General features: G+C 33.7%; 1 protein-coding gene across 1 annotated transcript in view; it reads left to right on the top strand.

Annotated features, from left to right (window-relative positions):
• The window catches only part of EPHA3 (EPH receptor A3), a 436,320-nt gene that overhangs the window by 20,302 nt on the left and 390,470 nt on the right, over window positions 1-25,548 (top strand). The window contains exon 2 of the mRNA XM_020974820.2: window positions 3,912-3,976. Coding sequence (XP_020830479.1) covers window positions 3,912-3,976 — 65 coding nt within the window. The remainder of the gene's footprint in view (window positions 1-3,911; window positions 3,977-25,548) is intronic.

The raw sequence follows: 25,548 nt of genomic DNA, 5'->3' as shown, positions 1-25,548 counted from the left end.
AAAAGAAGAAATTAGAAATGAATGTATCAGAACTTAGAGCTCTCAATGGAGAATTTAAAAACTAATTAGCAAATTAGAAAAAAATGAATCCATAATAAAGAGCCTCTCTAATGGAGTGAAAGAAATGAACAGAGTTGCAACACAAAAATTCTGAAAAGGAGAAAAATCTGACAGAGGAGAAACAAAAGGAAATAATATCAAAAGATCACATGAAATCTCGATGAACCAAAGTGACTAAACTTGAAGACAGGATACATAGAGATAGCTTAAGGATCATAGGTTTCCTGAAGACTATAACAAAAAAATCTAAATGTCGCGATCTAGAATAAAATAAAACTTTCTAGGACTTCTAGAAATTCAAAGACAATAAATTTTGAAAGCATTGAGGAGAAAGATCTTCAAATACAAAGGAAAGTAATTAAAATAAAATAATAAAAGAAAACTTTTATGCAGGTACTAGAAATTTCAGAAGGAAATGGGATATATATTTTGAAATGCAATGCTTACGCTGCAACCCAAAAGGACATAACCTGCAAATCTGTGGCAAATCATCAATTAACAGAGATGGATATTCAACAACAGAAACACATTTCAGGTATTTCTGATAAAAAAAAAGAGAAAAAATGAGCCGAATATCCATCTGGCAAACACCATAAGAAATGTAAATAAGTACAGCTCCCAAGGAGAGTCAATAAGTAATGATATCAATTATCTTATCTCTAAAAGTTACTTTTAAAAAAGGAAAGAGATAAAGAGCAACCCCTTGAGGAAAAAAAAGCAAAGGAGTATGAAGGGCTTTTGAAAAGAATGTAAGAAGATAAAGGTATAAGCAGAACTTAAAGAAATAGGAAAAGTGACAGTTGTGTATCAGAAATGAAACATTAGGGGCAAAATCCTCTCACTTCCCCCTCACAAATGAATCAGTGTATTTTATGTGACAGAATAACAGAAGGGTGCATAAATGATGAGAAGGGAGGTGGGAGACAGAGGGAACAGATGATGAACCACTTTCAAGTCCATGGGTGAATAGCAAAGAAATGGTAATTCCTATAGTTTTTCAGTATAAGAGAAAACTGGAGGATAATAGGAGAGGGATTGAATCTCAGAGACTGAATGGGGAAATGTCACTCCAAAAGGGGTAATGGGAGCACTGATGAAAAGGACTCCCATGGGGAAATAGGTATGTGCTTTCGATGAAAGATGTAGAGCTCAAAATGGTTTAATCTAGTTTGGGTTGGTTCGTTAGAAGTTTTCCTTCTCTGAGAAATTGCTATTCCTCTGTGGGCAACATCCTAGCCCAGGAGTAGGGATTATGGAGCTCCTAAGGGCAGATGACACTCAAAATGATGGTGGTGGTAGGGATAGGGGAATCCAGAGATTAGAGAGCATGGCTTTTGGGAAGAAAAATTAACAAGAAAACAATTGAAACTGAATAACATGAAATTATAAAAAAGATACCTCCCCACTCTGAGGGGGAATATGAGTGTGGAATTTTATATAGATGTCAGACTTTGTTTTTGATGTGTTGGTTACTTTCATTGAACTGTTTTTTGTTTCTTTTTTTAATTTCAAAATTCCATGTTATAAACTATGGAACATTAGGACAAGTACATTCATAAATGTTGGTAATATGAAAACAAAAGCTATCAATAAAATTTTATTTTTAAAGAGACTAACACTTACAAATGAGTTGCATCAGTGGAAGGAGTTTCTATATTGAGACTTTCCTACACTGATGAAATCAGACACAAACAGACATACAGTTTGTCTCTGTCTCACCAGCACTTGACTTTTTTTTTTTAGTAAATATATCTTAGGGATCCAGTAGCATGAAAAATATAAGTTCTTTGAGGCCAGGAACTTATCTCTATACCCCCAACACCTAACACAATGCCATACACATTTAGGTATTTACTAAACATTTGTTGAATCAAATTGAATTAAGAGTGGCAACCTGTTAAAAAACAAAACAAAAAATGTAAAGATTTGACTTGTGTTACACCTCCAGATGAATCTCCTGTGGCAAAACACAGTTCTGGGAATATCATTAATAATGTTTGTATAGTACTGTGTAATATATGCAGTAGTTATGACTTGCTCTTTATTGAATGTGAACTTTTCTGTAGTACCTGAAAATACTGTGTTTTCCTGTTTGATAAAATAATAGTACAATCATAGAAGAGGACAAATTTAATAGATAATTTATTTCATTGTTTTTCTTTCACTATAGCATCTGGTGTTGAGAAAAAACGATAGCCTTTTTTGGGACCATGAGGCTATTTTCTCATCATTGTTTCTCATTTGTCCCTGCTTATGGTTCTTCCTTTGACTGTTATAATTGAGCATGTAAAATTCCAGTACATATTGAGAATGCCATTTCTTCCTTTCCTTTACCTTACAGTATCAATGGCCTCTATGTTTGCTGTAGATTAATTATAAATGATTGATGAAAGGGCAGCACTTATCTAAGCAACAAGAAATACGTAATTGATGACATTTGGGTACACTCTGTTGTGTACTCATATTTCATATTGATTGTCGCTTATTTGGAGCCTATAGCAATGATTCTCTGTTAGAGCTACATATTGATCCACCTGGTCTGGATCATGTTAATAAATATGTGTGCAGTTTATATAATCTTATAATCAATCTCCAAGAGTCACTATTGCCTAGAGTGCTTACTAATTTCAAGCTAATACTATCACATTGGAAGAAAAGCTTGTTATTCACTTATGTAAAAAAATTCTTTTTTAATTATAAAGACGTAATCCTCTATTAATCCTAAAATTGTTGAGCATGATTGCAAATTACCCAATATCTTTTTTCATCTTTCTAGCCTTTTAAATTATTTTGCCTGATATGACTAGGAGCTATAACCTACTATTAAAAAAGTATAGTATCAAACATGAGTTCTTGGTGATGGGTAATAAGGCAGTTAAATAAATAAATGAAAACAAATATTTTATAACATAATTATATAACATCAAGAACAAATCACTTCTTGATGTTGGGTAATAAGGGAAATAAAATAAATAAAGGCAAATAAAAATTTAATAACACAATTTGGCATGGAGGGAAAGAATTTACCTACTCCAGGAGGCAAACACAATGTGTCTCGTTCACTATTACCACCTTTAATGACTTACAGCTATACTGGCCTGTGATGATTATGACGTTGAGTAAAATATGGACTTGCAAAGAAGTAGAAAATCTTTGCAAGGCAGTAGTAGAAGCTTTTACCTACCTTCCCCTAGGAAGTTAAATAATCTTTTCATTCATTTGGCATAACTTGCCCATAATAAGTATAGAACAAAATAAATTTCTTTAGGTGCACTGATTTAAATGGTAAAACTCTGTATTTTCAAATCAAAAGGGGATTCAAGAGAATTACCTGCAGTGTACTAATATGATAGAATAGATCTACCTCTATATTATGGTTTAATTAATTTGGACAGAGATTTATTGGAAACTTTTGTTTTAAAAAAGTACTCTTTTCCATGCATTCATCTTATCACAAGAGGAGTGAGCACATTTTTTTAATCTCTTTCTGTAGTGAACTTCAAAGCTACCTGAATAAATAGTCTATTTCATGGGTCCCCAGATAAAAACTTGATTCTGTTAAGAAGCACATTTGCTTAAGAGACATTGGAATATATTATATTCCAATATATTCTGGACATATTCCAGAAAGGTAACAAGTATTAGTTTTATGACTTTCTGCAAGTCACCCAATCATTGCCTCAGTTTCTAAGATTAGAACTTACAGTTGTCACACCAACAGTTTCTTACATCAAGGAAATCACAGGTCTGAAAAAAAATGCTTTCAAAAAATCAAAAACAAAATTTATGGTTAATTTCAAAGAAGCAAATAGAAATATTCTTATTAATTTTGTTTCCATGTTTTCTTTTAGTTAATCTTCTGGATTCAAAAGCAATTCAAGGGGAACTGGGCTGGATCTCTTACCCAGCACATGGGGTAAGTTCAGTAGATATATATATATATGTATGTATGTATGTGTATGCACACACATATGCACACACATACACACATGCATTTTCTTCAATGTACAATATGCTTTTTATGTTGCTTCTTCAGAAAACCCCAGTGGTAGGTGGAATGTTCTAAAAAGGGAAGCTTCTATAAACTTGAGGTAATAAGGTATTTTGATTGAAATTCTGAGTGTGGAAATATTCAAGTGTTTCAAGAGTGAAAAACATTGAGACTATGTTTCTGTCCAGTGGAGCTCCTGGATTGACATTTTGACTGATTTTAATCTCTGCAGTTTACATTGGTGTTACTGAACAGATCATATCAACTGATTATTTTGGCATTGTCTGAAATCTGGATCACAGATTGTCATTGTCATAATTTAAATTTCTGAGTTGTGACACAAAGCTATATTTTGTGTTTTAACATTTGAAGTGATTAGAATGCTGTTTTTCCAAGTTAAGTAGTTGCATTACAGAGATTTTTGAATCAATTTTTAAAAAGTTTGAGAACTCTTCAATTAAAAAAAAAGTTTCATTGATGACTATTTTGAGAATGGCCACGGAGGCAACTGGCTTATGTATCTGGAGGAGAAGCATATGTTCCTAAATTTCTTTGTTTTAAATAATTTCAGGTTTTGTAGTCTAGAGCAGTTAAAAGTAGGACATTTTATTTGAGGGAAAAAAAACGACTTGTGGGTTCTGACTTCAAATCTTAAGCTTCTCTAAAAACTTCACAGTGATTTTACAAGCCAGAGACAGATTAGCAAAGTGTGTGGCCTTTTGGGATTCTTGTTGTTTTATGGTGAGCCCTTTGATTGTGCCTTTTCTCCCTCTATCATTCCCCAGGAAAGGAAGGGAGGGAGGGGGTATGCATTTGAAAGCTACTGGTTTCTGTAAATTACAGGATGAAAGCTGAAACATTTCTTCCCTTCATTTCTAATTATAGCTTGTGGACAAGGTAGAACTCTATTGTGATATGTGTGTGTGCATGTGTATGTGTGTGTATATATATATGTGTACAGAGAGAGAGAGACAGAGACAGAGAGAGACAGAGAGAGTGCAAGAGGAGAGTTTTATGTGGCTTTTCCTTTTATAATTGTGTTTTCAAACAAACTATGGTATCCTCCACTTAATAGTAGCATTTTTGCTTAACACCATCTAAGTTAAGAGCAGCTCCTTTTTCTACAAAAGATGTTTTATATTAAGGATACCCTCATGTATCTGTCATCTTTATATCTGTTTCTTTTCCTGGCACACCTTGATACTGACACAATGCCAAATCTCCTACTTTGTCCTGCAGAATATCACATAATCTGTGTTTCATTAATTGGTCTGAAAAGGAGGGCAGCCAAAACTATGGTTTCCCCTTAGGTGTCAAATGATTCAAGTGGTTAGGATAAAAGTAAAGGGACAGTGATTGTGATGAGTGAAGTCAGAACTCAGTTTTGCACAAGGAAATTCATTTTGAAAAATTAGGGTCCTCAATTTTAACTCTAGTTTTTAACCCTTTGGGAGATTATTAGGTTATATTTAATACATTATTCAGGAATGCCAACTAGGAGCTTGGTAGAGAAAAAATTCAGTGATTGTTAATATAATTAATTTAACATGAGTGTCATGGTGTACACACTTAGTAACTTATTAGTTAGAGAGTTCACTGAGGTTCAGAAAAGTTAAGTGACTTGGCTATGGTCACATATTAAATGTCAGGTGACAGATTTAAGCTCATCTTCTAACTCCAAGTTCATCACTTTCTCCATTAAGTCACACTGCTCCTCTGTTTAAATATTTATATCAAGATTAAAGTCTCTATTTCATTTTTTAGAGTTGATTGTCAGGAGAATATGGATTTGTGGATTGGGCATGGCCAGAAAAGATATTTACATTTAAATTTTAATATTGTAAAAGACTAAGAAAAAAAAAAGTTGGCATTCTTCTTTAACTGAAAATGTTTGATGTAAGCACCTTAGATAATCACCTTATCCCCACCCTTTTCTCTCTTCCTGGCCTTCATGCCTTTTCTAATCTCCCCACTCTCAAAAATCTTAGAATTTATGCAATGAACAGTTCTTGGTTTCAAACTCTGCTTTTTTTTTTTTTGCCTCCGAAAGCCTCTTTCTATTTCATTGGCAGACCCTCTACTCTACAACTTTGCTTTATTGATCTGCCTGCAGCTGTGATTCCCTGGCCTTTGATGCTTAAAAAGTGCAAGAAGTGAAACAGCTGGCATAACTATAGTACACCATCCTAGAAACTTCCAGGGTGGGGGGGAACAATCAAAACCCCCCGATTGGTCATGATACCCTATACCCCAATTTTAGGGGGGGGATAAAAGCAAAAAAAACCCATAGAAAAACATTTTATAGTTTGTAGTGAATATGGTTCATTTAAAACTTAAAAAAGTTAAATGCTCAAGATTCATGATGTCAAACCAGAATTTTCATAAGGAAATAGACGAGGGGGGGGAACCTGTAGCCTCGAGGCCACATGTGGCCTTTTAGGTCCTTGGGTGTGGCCTTTGGACTGAGTCCAAGTTTTACAGAACAAATCCTTTTATGAAGGGGACTTATTCTGTGAAGTTTGGATTCAGTCAAAGGGCCGCACTTGAGAACCTAGAGAGCTACACATGGCTCAAGGCTGCAGGTTCCCCCACCCTTGAAATAGATGATATTGTTAATTTAAAATGCCATAATATATCACTATCAAAGAAATGGGTGGAATAGAATCATTCCACATTAAATTACTCTTGAGTGTCTAATACAATCAATTTTTGGATAGTTTAGTTAATTCTTCTTATTCTTGGAAGCCATCCACTTGCCTGCATATCAAAATGTGTGGTAATTTAAGTTTCTAGAAAAGCCCTAACAATTGAAACTGTTATTATGACTATACTTTGTCATGAAAAATGATGTTATAATAGGAGGGAACATCTTTTTTTATAGTCACTTTTATGTTAATTAAACCTGGTAAACAGTCTTGCATCTGTCTGTCGGCTACCTAAAATATGAACTTAAACTTCAGGGGAAAAACATTATAATAAAGATGTCACATCACATTGAAACATTGCTAATACTGCCTTTGTGATTTATAAGGTAAAGCTAATAGAGCTACACTAGGGGCTGTGATTCACTAAATAATGTGTTGGTAGAATGCCAGCCCGTTTTCCAAGTTTCAAAATGTTCTCATCAGAAGCCATAAATGAAAGTCTACTGAGATTTTCTTTCTTTCTTTTTTTTAGGATGCATATTTTAAAAAGTGATTTGTTACAAATATCCAATGAGTCGTTATTGGGCTAATAATTTTACTTGGGTTTTATAAAGCTAATTTATTCTGGGGAAAACAGGTATGAGTGGTGTTACAATTATCAATCAATTCCATTATATATGTATATGCATGTGTTATGAATGTGTATATATTCATACATTATACGTACACACACAAATAGTGTTTTTGTTTTCATAAACACTAATAACTAACTTGTGAAATGATGAATTTGAGAAAAGTATTTCTCTCACCACCTTGCAAAAAATAAATTTGAATCTGAATAACAGATCTTATTCAGAATCAGAAGGGAATCCAGAATAATAGCTAGGAGAAAACAAAAGTCTCATGATTCATAATGTAGTGTTGAAGCCTTATGAGCAAAGTCTAAACTAATTGGGGTTATGTATCCTGAATAAATGAAGGATGGTGTGGGATTAATATGCAAATATGTGAAGGGATATTATTCCAATGGTAGGGAGGACCTACTTGGTTTTCCACTAAGGAATTTGGGTAAGGTATAAAGACTTACTGGCACTATGTTTCAGGAAACCCAGGAAGACATCTCTAAAGGGAAATAGGGAATATCCTTTGGAAGCTGTTTAGGTAGAAATAATAGCCTGCTTGTATGGCTTAATTATTATTTTTTTTCTTCCTTAAAGTCAGACAACTTCTTCAGCCTTTGGTTTCAATCCCTATATTTCAAGCTTGTTATTTTTCTACTACATGTTAGGCATCTATATATGCACACATGCACGTGCATGTGTGCATGTATGCATGTATGTTTGCTAGAGATCAATGAATAGAAAACAGAGCATTAAGTTATATAGGCAAAAATCAACCTGTTTTAGATGGGTCTTCAGATTAACAGCCTTTTTATTCTTTAATCAAAGGTGATATAAGGCATAATGAAGGATTTTTATTAGTTTTGATAAAAAATACATCTCACTATTAACTTAATAAAAATCTTTGTAAAAATCCAAATTATTTTGGAATTTACTCTTTTGTCACACAGTACAGCTTTTGAAATTCATTTCAACTTTTCTTTCATTTTTTACATTTGGCCATAACAGGAAAAAAAATAGACAATTCTGGAATCAGTATATTTAATTTTTTAAAATTTTTATTCCTGGATTTCTAGGTCATCTTATACTGCCAGATTATAATTAGTAAGTTGTACTATCAAGTCCTTGTTAATTAATGTTGAGGAAAGAGGCCTATTTTTCCTCCAAATTGTTTTCTGTGTGCTACAGTACTTTTATTTGAGATTCATACATGTTATGCCAAATATGGCCAGTCTATGTAATGCTGTGCTAGTCTGGATAAGTATTACTCTGAAAATAAAAAAAAAAAACGCTATATACTCCTTTCCCCATAATAAAAATTCTTTGAATCCACACCAGTTTGACCTGCCTCACCTTCAGACGGTTTTTGTTCAGTTGTTTTTTTAGCTGTGTCCAACTCTATTTGGGGTTTCTTGGGGAAGATACTGGAATGGTTTGCCATTTTCTTCTCCATCTCATTTTACAGGTGAGGAAACTGAGGCAAACAGGTCTAATTAACTTGACAACTAGGCATAGACCAAAATCTTACACCATATACCAAGATAAAGTCAAAATAGGTTCATGATTTAGATATAAAGACTGATACTATAAGCAAACTGGGAGAGCTAAGTGACTTGTGTAGGGTCATACTGCTAGTAAGTGTCTGAGGCCAGATATGAACTCAAGTCTTCCTGATTCCAGTTTCTGGAATCTATGCAGTATACCACTTAGCTGAATCTATATATCTACCTATTTAACTCTATCCATCTATCTATGATCTATTTATTGGTCTATCTTTTGATTGATACACACATCTAGGAATTTAAATTTATTGTATATACATATACAGAAATATGTATACATATATGTGTGTATATATACACACACTCACATACACATTAGAATACAAGCTCATTGTGAAGAGGGATCATTTTGTTCTTTGGACTCACCTCTCCAGCATATGGAACAATGCCTAGTACATAGTTGGATCTTAATGAATAATTCATTGATACACAGTGAATAGCCATTATTTATAATTTTAATATTTAATCTAATTATATCTAATAAATAATTTAAAAATTTAATGATAAATGGTTTACTACATAAGAATTTGTTGATTAATTATCTCTATGTTCTCCCTTTTCCAGATCAAGAAATAGGTTTAGAAAAGGGAAATTACTCAAATGCTAGGGTCACAGGACTAGAGGCAAAGTAAGAAATCAGACCCAGGTCTTTGGATTCCAATGTTTTTTCAACCTCTCTGCCTCTTCTTGGCTTGCTTAGACTATGGAATCATTAGAACCCCTCCATCCTGCTCTGTGCATTCACAACATAAGGCATCTGCGTTTTAAGCCTTTTTATTCTGTCAGTCTATCAGACAGACACAGAAATTCTGTCTTCATGTGTCATTTTAAGAGGGGAAAAGTAGACCTACTTAGTCTTTACTTGGTATATTATTGATATGCTGATTAAGCATAGTACAACTAATCATTAACTGCAATTCACTTAAATTATAGAAGCCCAGATGGGAGGGAGTGAGGACAGAGGGATAAAAACACACACACACACACAAAACTCACTCTGATATGTGCTATTAATGGATAATAATGGGCAATATCCTCATGATTCAGGACAGCCTTTCCCCAACTGTGCTAAAACTCTGTTAATTAAAAAAAGAGTGGGAAAGGAATAAAAGTGCCTTGAATTAGCCAGATTTGCATTGCCTGTTGTTTGTCTTATTTTTTTTATTAACAAACCAGAAGAAGAATCATTGTTGCTTTGAGTTATGCAATATTGTTAATAAAGTGATATTGACATTAAGAAGCTTTAGTTTTTTGAAGACTATCTGAATATATCCCATGTCTTTTTGAATTTCAAGTACTCAAAGATAAACTTTTTGCAAACAAATACAATCACACACAATCCATGAAAAACTTATAATAATTTGTATTAAAATGCTGTATATATTATTTTGAGCTAAGATTAGAAGATATTGTGGCTTTTAAATTCTACCAAAAATAATGCTCACTGGAACCATAATGTATAAATGATTTTTTTTCTTTAAGGTGACTATGTACTGAGGTTTTTATTAGTGATAAATTACATAAACAGAAGCAGTTTATTGTGAGTTGGTTGAGAACTATGGCAAATATAGAATTGTTGATACTCTATTTCAAAGACTCACTGTAAAGAGGCAGATTCAGAATATAGGCCAAGATTTTCCTCTTATTTTTTGTCATTGCCCCAGAATACATATATTTACTTGGCTGAGCTTGGAGCCACAAAGACCTGAGTTCAAATTTGGTCTCAGAAACTTACTAGCTATGTGACCCTGGGCAAATCACTTGACCTTGTTTACCTCAGTTTCCTCATTTGCAAAATGACCTGAAGAAGGAAATGACAAATCACTTCACTATCTTTGCTAAGAAGATCCGAAGTGGGGTCACAAAGAGTCAGACACAACTGAAAAATGATTGATCAACATACCTTCTTTGTTTTCCCAAGCAATTTGTGTATCCTCATGCAAGATACTGTGGGATGTCAAAGATAAGGTTATGCCATTGAAAAGACTCTGGGTACTAATTCCACCCAGGATACTTTCTACATGAGTGATTGTAGACAAATCACTTAAACTCCTGAACCTTAGTTTCCTCTGTGAAATGAAGAATTTGTCCCGGTCTTGAGGTCCCTTACAGCTCTAGATTTAAGGTTCTATAAAGATATTGACTTGACTTTTTGACATCCAAGAAGAATCAATCTAAGATGTCCCATGTTTGCTCTTAAAAAATAGGTTCTTTAAAAAGAAGATGAGGTAAGGAGTTAGCTGATCTGTTACAGTAGTGCAGTCTGGACCCCATGATTGCTCAGGAGCCTCAGTCTTTTTTCAGGCATTGTTACATACCTTTCTTTCATTTGGGAAATAATATTATTGGCTTTGATTTCATATTATTTATGAAGAGTCTATTATTTTTCAATTTCTTCCTGTTCTCTTCAAATAATATGCTTAAAAACTGATCCATGTGACTCCTGCACCTCTATGCCCATGAAGATTGATATGTTAAAGAATTTATATTTGGGCATGTCCTTTAGAATGGCAGAGTTTTCCTTTTAATCATCTAATGGCAGAGCTCCTCTTTGTAGCTGTATTTGTTATTTGTTACACATTACTAGCCCATAGAGTGGTATCTAGCCGAAGAGAAAGTCTCTCAAAAGAAAGTCTTTATATTTTTATACTTTTAAATATTCTGATTGAGACTTGGCTATGAGTACAGGTGGATAAAGCTAAGATCTATCAAATGAGCTTTCTTAAAAAAAGAAGTGTTTCTCTTTTTGAAAAATACCTGAAAATGGATATGATGGAACATGATTTGAAAATAATCCAGTGCCATTTACTGTCTGGTACTGTGTACTCTACCTTTAATATAGAAGTTATTAATATGATTCATGGAGCCTGATTTCTAACAATTTTATCTACTGGATTTCTAGTTTTCACTGTTTGTGAATGGTGTCTGAAATGCAAAAGGAGTATTTTGACAACTGGTTGTCAGGAATAACCACCTGGGATTCTGTCTTTGTGAATCACAGTGTAAATGCTCCTATGAGGCTGAATAGCTTATCCAGGAAAATCATTCTTTTTGAGACATATGCTGTGTGATTCTTGATCATACATTTTTTTCCTAGGGTACATTATAAATAGGACATTTTCACTTTTTTTTTCTGTTGACCTTCGAAAAGGTCAACTGTCTGCTTAAATTAGAACAATTCTACAAATTCCTATAAAATTTGCTGTAATTTTCTCAAAACAGTGTACTCACTAAATAAAAAAAGAAAAAATAATACGTATTATTAAACACAACCATATTTAATTTACTATAGTTAAACTTCTATTATGTATTAATTTTGAAATCATCCATTTTTCTTTCGTATGGCTTGGCATATATTGATTTTCCACAGCTTTCCCTTCAAAAAAATCTTTTCAAAACTAGTGTCTCTAAATTACCCCAAGTGTGAATCTTTTTCCTTTATAGCAAAAGAGTACTTACTTAATAAAACCATTATTTAATGTATTTGTTTACATTTTTAGTTTGGGGGGGCATTTCTCTTTGTCAGAGTGAAGCCAATAAGCTTCTTAAAGTGTTTGTTTCTGTTTTGTTATTTGGGTTTAGCACTGGGAAAATCAGGTTTCCAAGAAGACACTTAGAAATAATGAAAAGGTTTCTCATCTTCCCATCTGTTATGATAAATAGATGATATTCCAAATTCACCATGACCTTTTTCATATACAGGGTTTGGGAGGGTTTTTTTATCTGACATTTTAAATTTATGGCAAAATGTGCTAATTATTTTCATCCCACATTGTGCCTTCTAAATATGGGGACAGAGAGTTTCACATACATATATGTAGAGAGTCTCACACATATGCAGAGGGAAAGTTTTTTGAATGGGGAGAGAACCTTATGTGCATGTGGAAATAACAAGTCTTGCTTAAAAAAATTTGAATTGGTCCTTTAATACTAGCTCTGGATATGCTGTCTCAAATAATTCATAGCCCCTTGTCATTAAAAAATAGTTATTAAAAACACAAAGAGTGACTAGGCATATAGTTAGTGTGCCTCTTTTAAAAAATAAATATTGAATGACCATCTTATTTAATTAGTTATGCAATCAATCATCAGGCCCTTCACAGAATAGCTCATTGCAGGTTGAATATCAGTTTTCTGTGGTTTTAAAAAATGCAATTTTCCTCTACTATTTCAGGGATTTCACTTAGAATGGAACACTGCATGTGCTCCAGCTCCCAAGTTTTCATTTTAACTTTGGAGCTTGAAAACAGCATCATTTCCCTCATGGGAAGGAGTTTCATTTCTGTCATTCTGTCAGCATAAATGCAGACCATTTGTGTGAATTAATCAAAAGAAGAGATCACCAGAAGGCTTTTTTTTTCTTTTTCATGATGAGAAAAGCGTTAGCTTTTAGGTTTCAGAACTTCTCTTATAGTATTGAATTTATTTCAAAGATAAAACACCAACTAAGAGTTTCAGTTTGTAAAATTAAGGGGAAACTTGTTTATAATACACTTTCAAAATATTTCTCAGATCCCCTGTGAGATCCTTTTTGTGATCAGTGCATGCTGAGAAAATTTGAGAAGTAATGAGTTTTACAACCCACAAACCACAGAAAGGTTAGCTGATACAGTTTATGCCCCAAAGCTTTCATGTGGTCCTTAGTTTTTTCCTGCTAACAGTACTGTACTTATTCACATTTTATGTTATGTGATTTTTAAAAAGTTTTGGTGAGAAGTAATTTTCTCAGATTCTTCTAAGAAGATTAAAATCAATGACCTTCACTACACTAACAAATGGAGAAAATGATCATGGTGGATTGTGGGTACTGGTTAGTGTGTATAGCATATCCAGTTGTAAAAATAAATTCTTCCCCTTTAATAATGTAGTTAGGAATAGAGGAATAAGTATTTTGGATAATTTTCTACTGAGTGCTGTGAGCCTAGCAAGTAGATGTCTGACACAATGCAATAGGGATGCCTCATATTAATTCTCAGTCATTGCTTTCCTAAGATGCACTAGTTGATGAAGATCACATTGGCTTGATGGTTGATCATGTTCTTTCTAATTCACAATAAATACAACTACAATTTTATTCTAATATGGCCCTATACTCAATATTTTAGTTGCTTAATCCGGTTTACCGTTGACTAAATTTTGAAAAATTTTTTTAAATTTGAGATTTCCTAAAAAAATTAGACCTTGGAGGAGAAGAAAAAACAAACATATTTAAAGGGTAAACTGGGATACTCTATTTTTAAAAAAAGTATTACAGCTGAGCAAAGAGATGCATGCCTGTTATTACTGTTAAAGGTTGGTGGAACATTTGTGCTTCAGAGTCCTGAGCTGCAGTAGGTGTAAAGCAAAGAGTGTCTGCACTAAGCCCTGCACCAATATGGTGGGCTGAGGGGAGCCACCAGACTGCTGAGGAAGGGAGGAACTGACTCAGGTCAGAACTGGAGCAGGTCAAAGTTTCCTGTTGTATCAGTAGTGGAATCTGGCTTTGGGTGGCTGTTGCTTTTCCTGCCTGGGCTAGACAGGGAGACCTAATCTCAGAATTCTCTCTCATTCTCTCTCTCTCTCTCTCTCTCTCTCTCTCTCTCTCTCTCTCTCTCTCTCTCTCTTCCTCGCATGTGTGTGAATATCTCATGCATATTCACACATATTCCTCAAATTAATTTGATGTTGCAATGACTTACAGTAATTTTGGTTTCTTGAGTTAGTAACACACTGTTTCATCTATATAACATATCCAGTAGCTAGTCTGTCTGAGCTACTAAGGATAAAATAAGATCAGAAGAAGTGGGAGCAGGGGAGTATAAGTGTTTTAAAGCTTCTAAAGTTCTAAAGTTTTAAAGCTTTTAAAGTTACTAACTCAGCATAATTTCTAGTTGTTCAATTCAGTAAACATATGAAAGCCTTATTTCATGAGTGCCTTGATATTATGAATTCAAAGGACTTAAAATCTCTTTGGGAAGATAAGATACATATATTAAATAATTGGATCATAGGTAAAACAGTATTAATGGTAGAAGAAGCGCTGCATTAAGATAAGCAAAATTCCAATATTAGCAGCTCTCCACCCCCACTTGCTTCTTTTATATTAGTGCTTCCTTTCATGCCCTGTTTTTATGAGATAATTGCTCCTTTTTACTTTTTCCTACCAATTTATTTTTTAGGCTCATCTCATCATACACAACTCAGCCCCAACCTTTCTTTCAAACTACCTTAGTAATAAGTTTTAAGAATACTATCATTAATAATAACTAATTTCTAATTAATAACATTTTCATATATCATAAGAAAGCCATTTGACCCTAATCAGTGCCTCATAGTCTTTAATGATGCCCAAAAGACATATGAAGATGCTATCTGTTTCCTGAGAAAGAATAATTTTACATATATGTATATATATGTGTGCATACACACACACATTTAATTGTGTCTAAAGGTAACCATTGGGGAGGGAGAAGAAAACAATGAATTTATATGATAATTTTGTTGTACATTTGAAAGGAAAGTTATGAAGAGTAGATTTGCAGTTTCATGTGCAATCATCTTTTTTATTGTACTGTGTTATGGAAATGCTTGTTTTATTCCATAAATTAAAAATAAAATTTAATAATAAAAAAGATAAGTAAAATGATAATATTTAAGATATTCACAATGTTGTTTTATGATTACATGTTTCTGTAATATATGATGTCTTATGTATATGCTGCTGCCAAGAGCTGGAGAAGATTTAATAATTTCTTATTTGGTTTCTGATCTAAGGCCAGGGTTTTCCAGTGAGATAGGGAAACTATTGTACACAGCATAGGAAACTGCAGAGAAAAAATCCTATGGACTGCAAGTCAGGAGACCCTAAATTCTAACTTTGCCACAGACTAATTTATGAACTCTTTGTGCTTTCTCATCAGTAAGGGGAGAAAATTGGACAAATTATTGTTTAGTATGGCAAAAAAAGAAAATAGAACTTCCTAATGATTAGAGTTGCCTAGAAAATTTATTCAGTAGTGTCAGTGGTATTGTATAAAGAAAGACTCTTGTTGTAAACTCATTTAATGGGATGTTGCAAAAAAATATGTACCATACAGGGGTTGACTTAGGAGATATCTAATGTCTTTTTGAACTCTGAGATTTTTTGATTTTATGTCTAGTTGAGGTCTAGGATTTCTTTCAGTTCTAAGATTCTATCATCCTGAGAGTCTAGGAAGTAAATACAGCATGCCAGAGATTGCCAGATAACTGCATTGTGCTTATTTGAACTTTATCTTATCAGAGTTTATAAGAATTTTCTCTTTTAAAATTGAATCCTTTCATATATTAAAATAGCCTTATTTAAGGGAGTCAAAAATGCCTCATTTAAAGCACTGGAATATATTTGGGTCATAATTTTAGAGCTGAAAGCAACCTTAGAGAACAGATTCCTTTTCTTTGGATAGTGAGACAGGATGCTACCAGGCAATATCATTGCATTTTATGTGAAGATACCTCATAAGATTTCATGACCTTGTTGTGAGGGTAGTATGACTCATATATCCTTAACTAATAGCCTTTTCTTGGAAAGTATTGTCAATGTAAAACTACCTCTTCAGCTGTTGAAAAATGCTGACTTTTCACAAACCCAAGAGTGAAACCAGGGTATGTAGCACTGTCATTAGCTGTCCATTCATTGAAAGTCTATACACTGTAATACAATTTGATTTATGATCTAAGGAGTGACTGGGAATACTTTTCTTCAGACAATTAAAAATTGATTTTAGTCATATTTAAATAAACTTCCCTCCCTGGCCATGAAGCTCTTACATGTCCTGACTTCCCTTCATGGAATGTAAGTTTTTTGAGGACAGAGAAGGTCTTGTTTGCCTGTGTTTGTTTTTTTTTTTAAATTCTTAGGATTTGGTTCATTGTTGAGCACATAGTAAGCACTTAATAAATGCTTTTATATTTATCTATTGATCTAATAAGCACAATTACTAAAGATATTTATAATTACCATTTATGTACTCTCTACTAATAAAAATACTAATGTATATTCAGTTTCAGTTCATGTGAATAAACATTTATTATACACTTACTATATACAAGAGCAGAAATGTAAAATTAAAGTTCTGGGTACTATTTCTCTTTTTCATTGACTTTAAGCAACTGTTCCAAAATCATTAAATACCTATTTGGATTGCATTAAAAATAGGGGAATTTGGTGTCATGAAGACCTATCTTGCCCACATATCTATGGTTAAAAAAATGTAAAAACCCAATATTTGTATTTAATTTTTTTCTCTATTCCTATTATTTCCTAGGAAAGTATCCAAATTTTCTAATACAAAAGGCTTCTGGACAACAGTAAGATGAAGTTTGACCTAAATTGGCATTGGTTAATGGTGATATTTTCCTTATGTGCCTTCTCAATAACTAAATATTCATTGTATTGTTCACTGATTATATTTTGTGGTAATGTGGTATAGTTATTGATGATTATGCTCTAATCTGACTCTTGTAAGATTACTTGGAGTTTTGGCCCTGTAGATGTGAAAATGATAAACTGAAGTCATAAAAATAAATACAGAGAGCTCTGTAAAGATTATGGGAGAAATAGATTACAGTGAAGTTTAATTCTACCTATCACTATTGGCATTGTAGGAAATACATCTCTTTAGACTTCATTCCCCCCCCCCCACATTGATTATCCTCATTCAATGGAAATTTTAAGAGTGGTGAACATTCTTGAAAGAATTGGGTTTAGTGGCATCAGTGAAAAAGAACAGTGGATAAAAGGCAGTATAATTACCACAAACAATTCAAATCTGAATTGATTATAAGGAATTTGAAATGTTGTTAATAATCTATATAAGAATATAGTGATGATAGAGAAAAGAAAGGTCCTCACTTGTAAAGTAAGCTTGAGATCTAAACTGGTCATCATTCTAGATAAGGAAGCTAAGAATTTAGCCACAGTAGAGACAAGACCACATCATAGACATAAAGATAGCTGCATAGCTGTTGATCTAATTCCTTACCCCTCACAAAAGGGCCAATTTACTATGAACATGATTAATAGAACATTTCTGTGCTATACATGGAGAGAGAGTTTGCACTGAAAGTAGAAAGGCAAAAAGTGGCATCTTACAAATGTAAGTTCAGATGTTTTTGAAATTCGTGTTGCATTAATATTAATTTTCTAAGTTGTAGGGAAAAAATGAATCTACATAAACTATGTATCAGAACACAGATGGGCACAAGTACTTGAAAAAGTTTATATGGACCATTCACAGAGCCAGACTTTGCCAACAATTCCTAGCTGTGTCTCCTGCAATAGGAGCCTGGAGACAATTCACTTATAGAACATCAGAAGCTTTGGTTAACTGAGGTTATGGAGTAGAAAGGACCAATTTCATCTTACTTCATTAAAAGTAGTTGTTGTTTCTGTTGAGGCTGATCACCAGACTGCATAGCGGCAAATCATTGGCACCTACTAATCAAAATTGAGGATCTCTGAAAAGGCAATGGTAGGTACAAGGCAAATATATTACAAGTGCAAGAGAAAGTGTCAAGGATATTGTTAAAGATAGGAGCAGAAAAAGATGAGCTGGTCAGATCATGTAATGAGAGTGAGTGATCAAAACACACACACTCAGAAGCAGAAGACAACAAAGCCAAAGCTCCTACATCCAAAGCTTCCAAGAAAAATATGAATTGGTCTGAGGCCACAGAAGACTCAAAAAGGGTTTTGAAAATCAAGTAAGGGAGGTAGGGAAAAAATTGGGAAGAGAAATAAACACAATGCAAGAAGATCATGAAAAACAAGTCAAAGCTTGCTAAAGGAAATACAAAAAATAAAAAATACTTAAGAAAAAAACAGCTTGAAAAACAGACTAGGCCAAATGGCAAAAGAGTTCCAAAAAGCCAATGAGGAGAAGAATGCATTAAAATGCAGAATTGGCCAAATGCAAAAGGAAGTCCAAAAGCACACTGAAGAAAATAATTCCTTAAAAATTAGAATGGAGCAAATGGAAGCTAATGACTTTATGAGAAATCAAGAAACAATAAAACAAAACCAAAAGAATGAAAAAAAAAATAGAAGACAGTGTGAAATATCTCACTGGAAAAACAACTGACCTGGAAAATAGATCCAGGACAGATAATTTAAAAATTATTGGACTACCCGAAATCCACAATAAAAAAAAAGGCCTCAATGTCATCTTTCAAGAAATTATTAAGGAAAACTACCCTGATATTCTAGAACCAGAGGGTAAAACAGAAATGGAAAGAATCCACTAATCACCTCCTGAAAGAGATTTTTCAAAAATGAAAACTTCCAGGAATATTATAGCCAAATTCCAGAGTTCCCAGGTTGAGAAAATATTGCAAGCAGCCAGAAAGAAACAATTCAAGTATCATAGTCAGGATAGCACAAGATTTAGCAGCTTCTACATTAAAGGATTGGAGGGCTTGGAATATGATATTCCAGAGGGCAAAGGAGATAGGATTACAACCAAGAATCATCTATCCAGCAAAACTGAGTATAATCCTTCAGGGGAAAAAATAGACATTCAATGAGATAGAGGACTGTGAAGCATTCTTGATGAAAAACCAGAGCTGAATAGAAAAATTTGCTTTCAAATATAAGACTCAAGAGAAGCATAAAAAGGTAAAAAGGAAAGGGAATTCATAAGGGACTTAATAAGGTTAAACTGTTTGCATTCCTACATGGGAAAATGATACTTGTAACTCTTTCTCGTTATTAGAGTAGTAAGAGTATATATAGACAGAGGGTACAGATGTGAGTTGAATATGAAGGGATGATATCTCAAAAATAAAATTAAGGGGTGTGAGACAAATGTATTGGGAAAGAGGGGAGGTGAAGGGGAATGAATGAACCTTACTCTCATCATAATTGGCTCAAAGAGGGAGTAACATACACACTCAATTGGGTATAGAAATCTATCTTACCCTACAGGAAAGTAGGAGGGGATAAAAGTTGGTGGTGATAGGGAGGGCAGGTTGAGGGAGGGGATAGTCAGAAGCAAAACACTTTTGTGGCAGGACAGGGTGAAAAGAGAAAGGAGTAGAAAAGGATAGGGGGAAATACAGTTAGCAATAGTAACTATGAAAAAAAGTGAAGCAAGTTTCACTGATAAAGGCCTAATTTCTCAAACATATAGAGAATTGAGTCAAATTTATAAAAATAAGAACCATTCCCTAATCAATAAATGATGAAAAGCTATGGCCAATTTTCAGATGAAGTAATCTAAGCTATCTATAGCCATATGAAAAAATACTCAACTCCTCATTGACTGGAGAAATACAAATTAAAACAGTTCTGAGGTACCACCTCATACCTATTAGATTGACTAATAGGACAACAAAGGTAAATGACAGATGTTGGAAGGGATGTGGGGAAAATGAGACATTAATGCATTGTTGGTGGAGTTGTGGACTGATTCAACCATTCTGTAGAGCAATTCAGAGCTCTGCTGAAAGGGCTATAAAACCATGCATACCCTATGACCTAGCAATACCACTGCTATGTCTGTATCCCAAAAGAGATAAAAACCAAAAAGGAAAAGGACCTATATGTACAAAATATTTATAGCAACTCTTTTCTGGGGGCAAAGAATTAGAAATTGAGGGGATGCCCATCAATTAGGGAATGGCTGGAAAAGTTGTGGTATGTGATTATGATGGAATACTATTTTACTATAAAAAATGATGAGCAGGATTCTCTTAGAGAAACCTGGAAAGAAGGATGTGACTCATAAAAGTGGATGAACTTGCCTGAAACTGGACCAAACAATATAACTTTCGTTTTGTTAGAAAAAGTACCATTCTTTTTATCTCACATAACATTCAAACAAATTCTTATTACCATATGGGACTTCACACATTGACTCAGACCACTGATCCATCAAATCCTATAACCACCTCTACCAGTGGCCATTTTATATCTTTTGGAGAAAAAGCACAGACCCTAATGTAGCTGATAAATAGTGGGCTTACTCCAGCACTCCAATTTTTACACAATAAAAATTAAAAAAAAAGCAGAGTACAGAGCCAACTGTGTAGATATAAGAGTAGGTAGGCATAGGATAAAAAGCAATTTCTATCTGACCTTGTGGTTCATTAGCAGATGTCCTGAAACAGAGGATTCTCATACTGTTATTTACTAGACATTGCACAAAGTGTTATTACTTGGCTATAAAATCAATGAGCCTGTTTATAAAACTAGCCTCAGGACTGGATTTAATGAACTCTAGCCATATTGAATTCTGCAGGTTAAGTACATGGTTTGGAAAGGACACAGTATTGCCTTTAATGAAGCCTGACTCCATTCATTACTTTCAAGTGATTCCCTCTGTTCTGTGATGACACAGAATAAAATTCAGACACATAGAACCAGTAGTTATATATGAACCACCAATGACTGTTACTTTTATAGAACTTTCACTTTTGATTAATCTACTGTTTCAAAGAATTGGTGCTTTATTAGGCCCAGAATGGTTACATATCAGTTATTAAGCCTTATAAGAGATTATTTGAAAACCCCTTTTATAAACAAATGAAGAATCAAAAAGCAAGCAAGTCCTAAACACAATCTTTACCCTCAAGGAGTTTTCATAGTATAGGTTGTTTTTTTTTTAGATTTTCTGATACAACTCCCTTACAATGTAAAGGGAGGAATTATTATAGTACTTAGAAATTTAATTACTAGGTTTCACATATTTCATCACCTAATAATCATGACACATGTAATTTCCTGTCTTCATTTTTTTCTTTCTTACTTTTCTTTTTTCTTGACTGACTTTCTTTTAGTATGTCACCCAAACATTTTGTGATGGTGAGTGTTTCCTTGTTCCTTTTCCTTCCTATTTAGAATTACCTTTTGTTTTATTCAGTGGGTAGTGATCCTTTTGGTACTATTATCCACTGTATTAATAACCCTTTGTTGAAGTTTGGGTTCTGGTTATTTGAAACAATGCATTAAATATTTAAGATGGTCATCTTTTGACTTCAAGTCAAGATGGTGGAGTGAATAAGAGCTAACCAGACCAATTCCCATATGTGTACCCTAGAAAAGATAAAGCAAAAGAGCACCAAATCAAATAAGGATTAAGAAATAAGAAGAGAAGATACAGTAAGTGCCTTCATGTAGCCTAGGTTGGCAAAAAGGATTACTGAGAACCCTTCAAGTAATTAAGGAGGGAACCTGAAAGGTGGAGCTGCTTCAAGGCAAGTATTAGAAATTTAGAGTGTTCTAACCAGGGAGCACCAGGGTAGTAAAGCATATCTAACAGCCATGACAGGGACTAAAGTGATCCACTTAGGAAGTTGTAGGGAAATTAAGCATAACTATGCTTCAGGGATCAGAAGACCAGCATGTTCTAGACAAGAGGTATCAAACTCTCAGCCCTGCTAAATTTCCAGGTGTTGCCAGAAACAATTAAAAAGTGTATTTGGCAAATATTTAAGAAAAAATATAATTCAACACAGATAACATTAATTTGTTTTCTAAGTCAATATGAGGCTACAGGAATCTACTCATATTTGATTTTGAAACCACTGCTCTAGACACAACTCACATGATGAGTAAGCATCCCGGTTGCTAAGGATCTCTGGGTCAAGGAAGAAATCCAAGCTGTCAGCAGTCAGATTTAAAAAAAAATGCTTCAAATCTGTAATAATTTGAGGTTTTACCTTCCATTCATTATGGAGTCAAAGTTGACTAACCAAGTTGACATATATTGGAAAGGCTGTGAGAAAACAGGAACATTGAAACACTTCTGGTTTTGTAAATTGGCTTAGCCTTTCTGGAAAACTGTTTGGGACCATATCCTAAAATTCACTAAAGTATGGAAATCTTTTGACTGAATAATAGGACTACTATGCCTGCGCTCTAAAGAGATTATATAAAGAAGGAAAAGACCCAGAAAAGCAAAAAATTTATAGCAGCTATATTTGTTGTAGCAAAAAAGAAAAAAAAAACCAAGAAGATTAAGGAACTACCCATCAATTTGTAGTATATGAATGTCATGGGTCATTATTGCACTGTAACAAATGAAGAAAGGGACAGTTTCAGAGAAACTGAAGACTTGTGTAAACTGGTGCCATGAAGTGAGTAGAACTAGGAGAAGAACTTATACAATAACATAATCATTGCCCACAAAAAATAATTTTGAGAGAATTAAGAATTTGATCAATGCAATGACTAACCATTACTCCAAAAGTCATGATGGAGCATGCTACCAATTTCCTGATAGAGAGGTGATGTTTCAAAATGTAGGATTAAACATGCATTTTCTAGATGTGGCCTATGCTTGAATCTGTCTTGCTTGATTATGTATATTTGTTAGAAGATTTGGTTTTTCTTTCTTCTTTTTCTTTAATTAGGGTGGGATGGGGTTGTGAAGGAGGAGAATGAAGCTTTACAAATTAACAACAAAAAAACCCCAAAAACCCTTAACAAAAAGAAATTTCTTTTCATGCTTGTGTGAATGATATGTTTAAGCATAAACTATGTCTAGTTTATCTATCTATCTATCTATCTATCTATCTATCTATCTATCTATCTGTTTTTTAAAATGGGTCTGCCAGTATGTTCAAAGTGGGATTTGAACCCAGGTCTATCCTGACCCTGAGACCAACTCTCCATCCACTGTGCTAAAGGGAAACATTAATGAAATATTGGAGTAACAGATAGTCTTAGAGTCAAGAGGATCTGGGTTCAAATGTTTTTTTTTGACACATACTGGCTTTATGATGTGGGGCAAATTGCTTTACTCCTCATTATCCCAAACAACTCTCTAAGACTTTGAGTTGTTGTTGAATAGTTGTAGAGCTTCATTAGGGAAGGAACTACCAATACTATACAAATATAAATATAAATACAAACCTTTCCCTCTGCTAGTTGGGGCAGCTAGGTGGTGAAGTGGATACAGCTGGGTCTGAGGTCGAGAAGTCTTGAGTTCAAATCTACCCTCAGACACTTACTAGTTGTGTTACCCTGGGCAGGTTATTTGATTTTTCTCTGCCTTAGTGTCTTCATTTGTAAAATGGGAATAATAATAGCCCTTACTTCCTAGGGATGCTGTGAGGAAAAAAAGAGAAATTTGTGAAGTATTTAACATAGTGTCTGATACATAGTAGTAGCTTAATAAATGCTTGTGTTTCTTTTTTACCAATAAAATGGCAAGTTCAAATTATATGTGTATATGAAGATAGATATAGGTATAAATCTGTGGGTTTACATAGATTTATTTCTATCTTTCTATATATCTAAGAAATTTATTAAATATGGTAATTATGCCTGGAGATCACTTAGAACTAGGCAATTAGGTGGCATAATGGATAGAGCTTTGGGCTTGAAAGTCAGGAAGTCCTGAGTTCAAGTCTGGTCTCAGACACTTACTAGTTGTATTACCTTGGAGAAGTTACTTCATCTCTCTGCCTCAGTTTCTTCATCTGTAAAATGGGAACAATAATAGCACTTATCTCCCAGGAATATATACATAGACATATATGTGTGTGTATAAAATTAAATCATATTTTTAAAGGGATATATAAATGGTAGCTATTATTATTGTGCTATTTGCACATAAGAAGAGAAAGTCATTATAAGATCAAATGAGTAGAGAGATAAAATGGAAAGTGACATAAAGTAGGCACTGCTTACAAATGAAATATTTAAGATAGAACATTCTTAACAGAGCATTTGCTTGAAAGAACATTTTGTTTGTCTTAACTTAAAAACTAAAAAAGGTGTACTTTGATAATGATCTCAGCATAGCAACAAATGTCACATGCTGTCAACTGTATTACTGCATACTTCTTTTATTTCACAGCTTACATACAATATAAAAATGTACAGAACAGCCTGGTCAAACATAGTTTAGAAAGAACCTTGTCTTCCCTTGCAACATCAAATTCAACGACAGTGATGTTTTACATTTGTAGATGGCTTTCATCTTTACAAGGCTCTTTCATACGATTTTTCCATTAGTTCCACACAATAACCCTGTGAGACAGGACACATATTATTACCCCCAATTTGAAGAAGAGGGATCTTGGACACAAAGGAGTCCCAAAGGTCATGCAGTTAGCAAGTTGAGAAGCCATTGCTAGAACTCAGGCCATCTGACTCCCATTTTATTGCTCTTTCCACTATACCATGGTTCCTTCTAAATAAACCTGGTGGGTTTTTTTTCTATCTTCATGGTCTGCCTCTCTTTTCTATTGATCTTTCTCTCCTCTTTTTCCAACTTTTTTCTCCATCTTTTTTTCTCTGTCTTTCCATATCTATCTCTCCTTTTGTCTTTTATTGCTGAATTGGTTACTAAAGTGTAAAGGCCTTTCTAGCTAAAATGTAAGAGGATACAACCACATGGATAACATTAAACATATATTGAAATATATATTGGTATATTGTAAGATATATTGAAATTGATGTGTATTCATGCATGTATGTGTATATATAGGTATGCATAGATATATGCATATACATAACATATACTATGTAAGCCATTAAAATTTAATAACACACATTTATATATTTTATATGTGTGTGTATATACATATACATATATATGATATAATTAGTTCAAGTTAATAATATTAAACTCCACCAAGACTTTTGAGACATCTCCCATATTCAAATTTATCATATCATTTGATAATGATGTCTTTGTACCAAC

Source organism: Phascolarctos cinereus, unplaced genomic scaffold (assembly GCF_003287225.1).
Source record: "Phascolarctos cinereus isolate Bilbo 61053 unplaced genomic scaffold, phaCin_HiC Scaffold_7;HRSCAF=346, whole genome shotgun sequence".
Lineage (NCBI taxonomy): Eukaryota > Metazoa > Chordata > Mammalia > Diprotodontia > Phascolarctidae > Phascolarctos > Phascolarctos cinereus.
The sequence above is the reverse complement of the archived record's forward strand: the minus strand, read 5'-3'. Positions and strand labels throughout refer to the sequence as shown.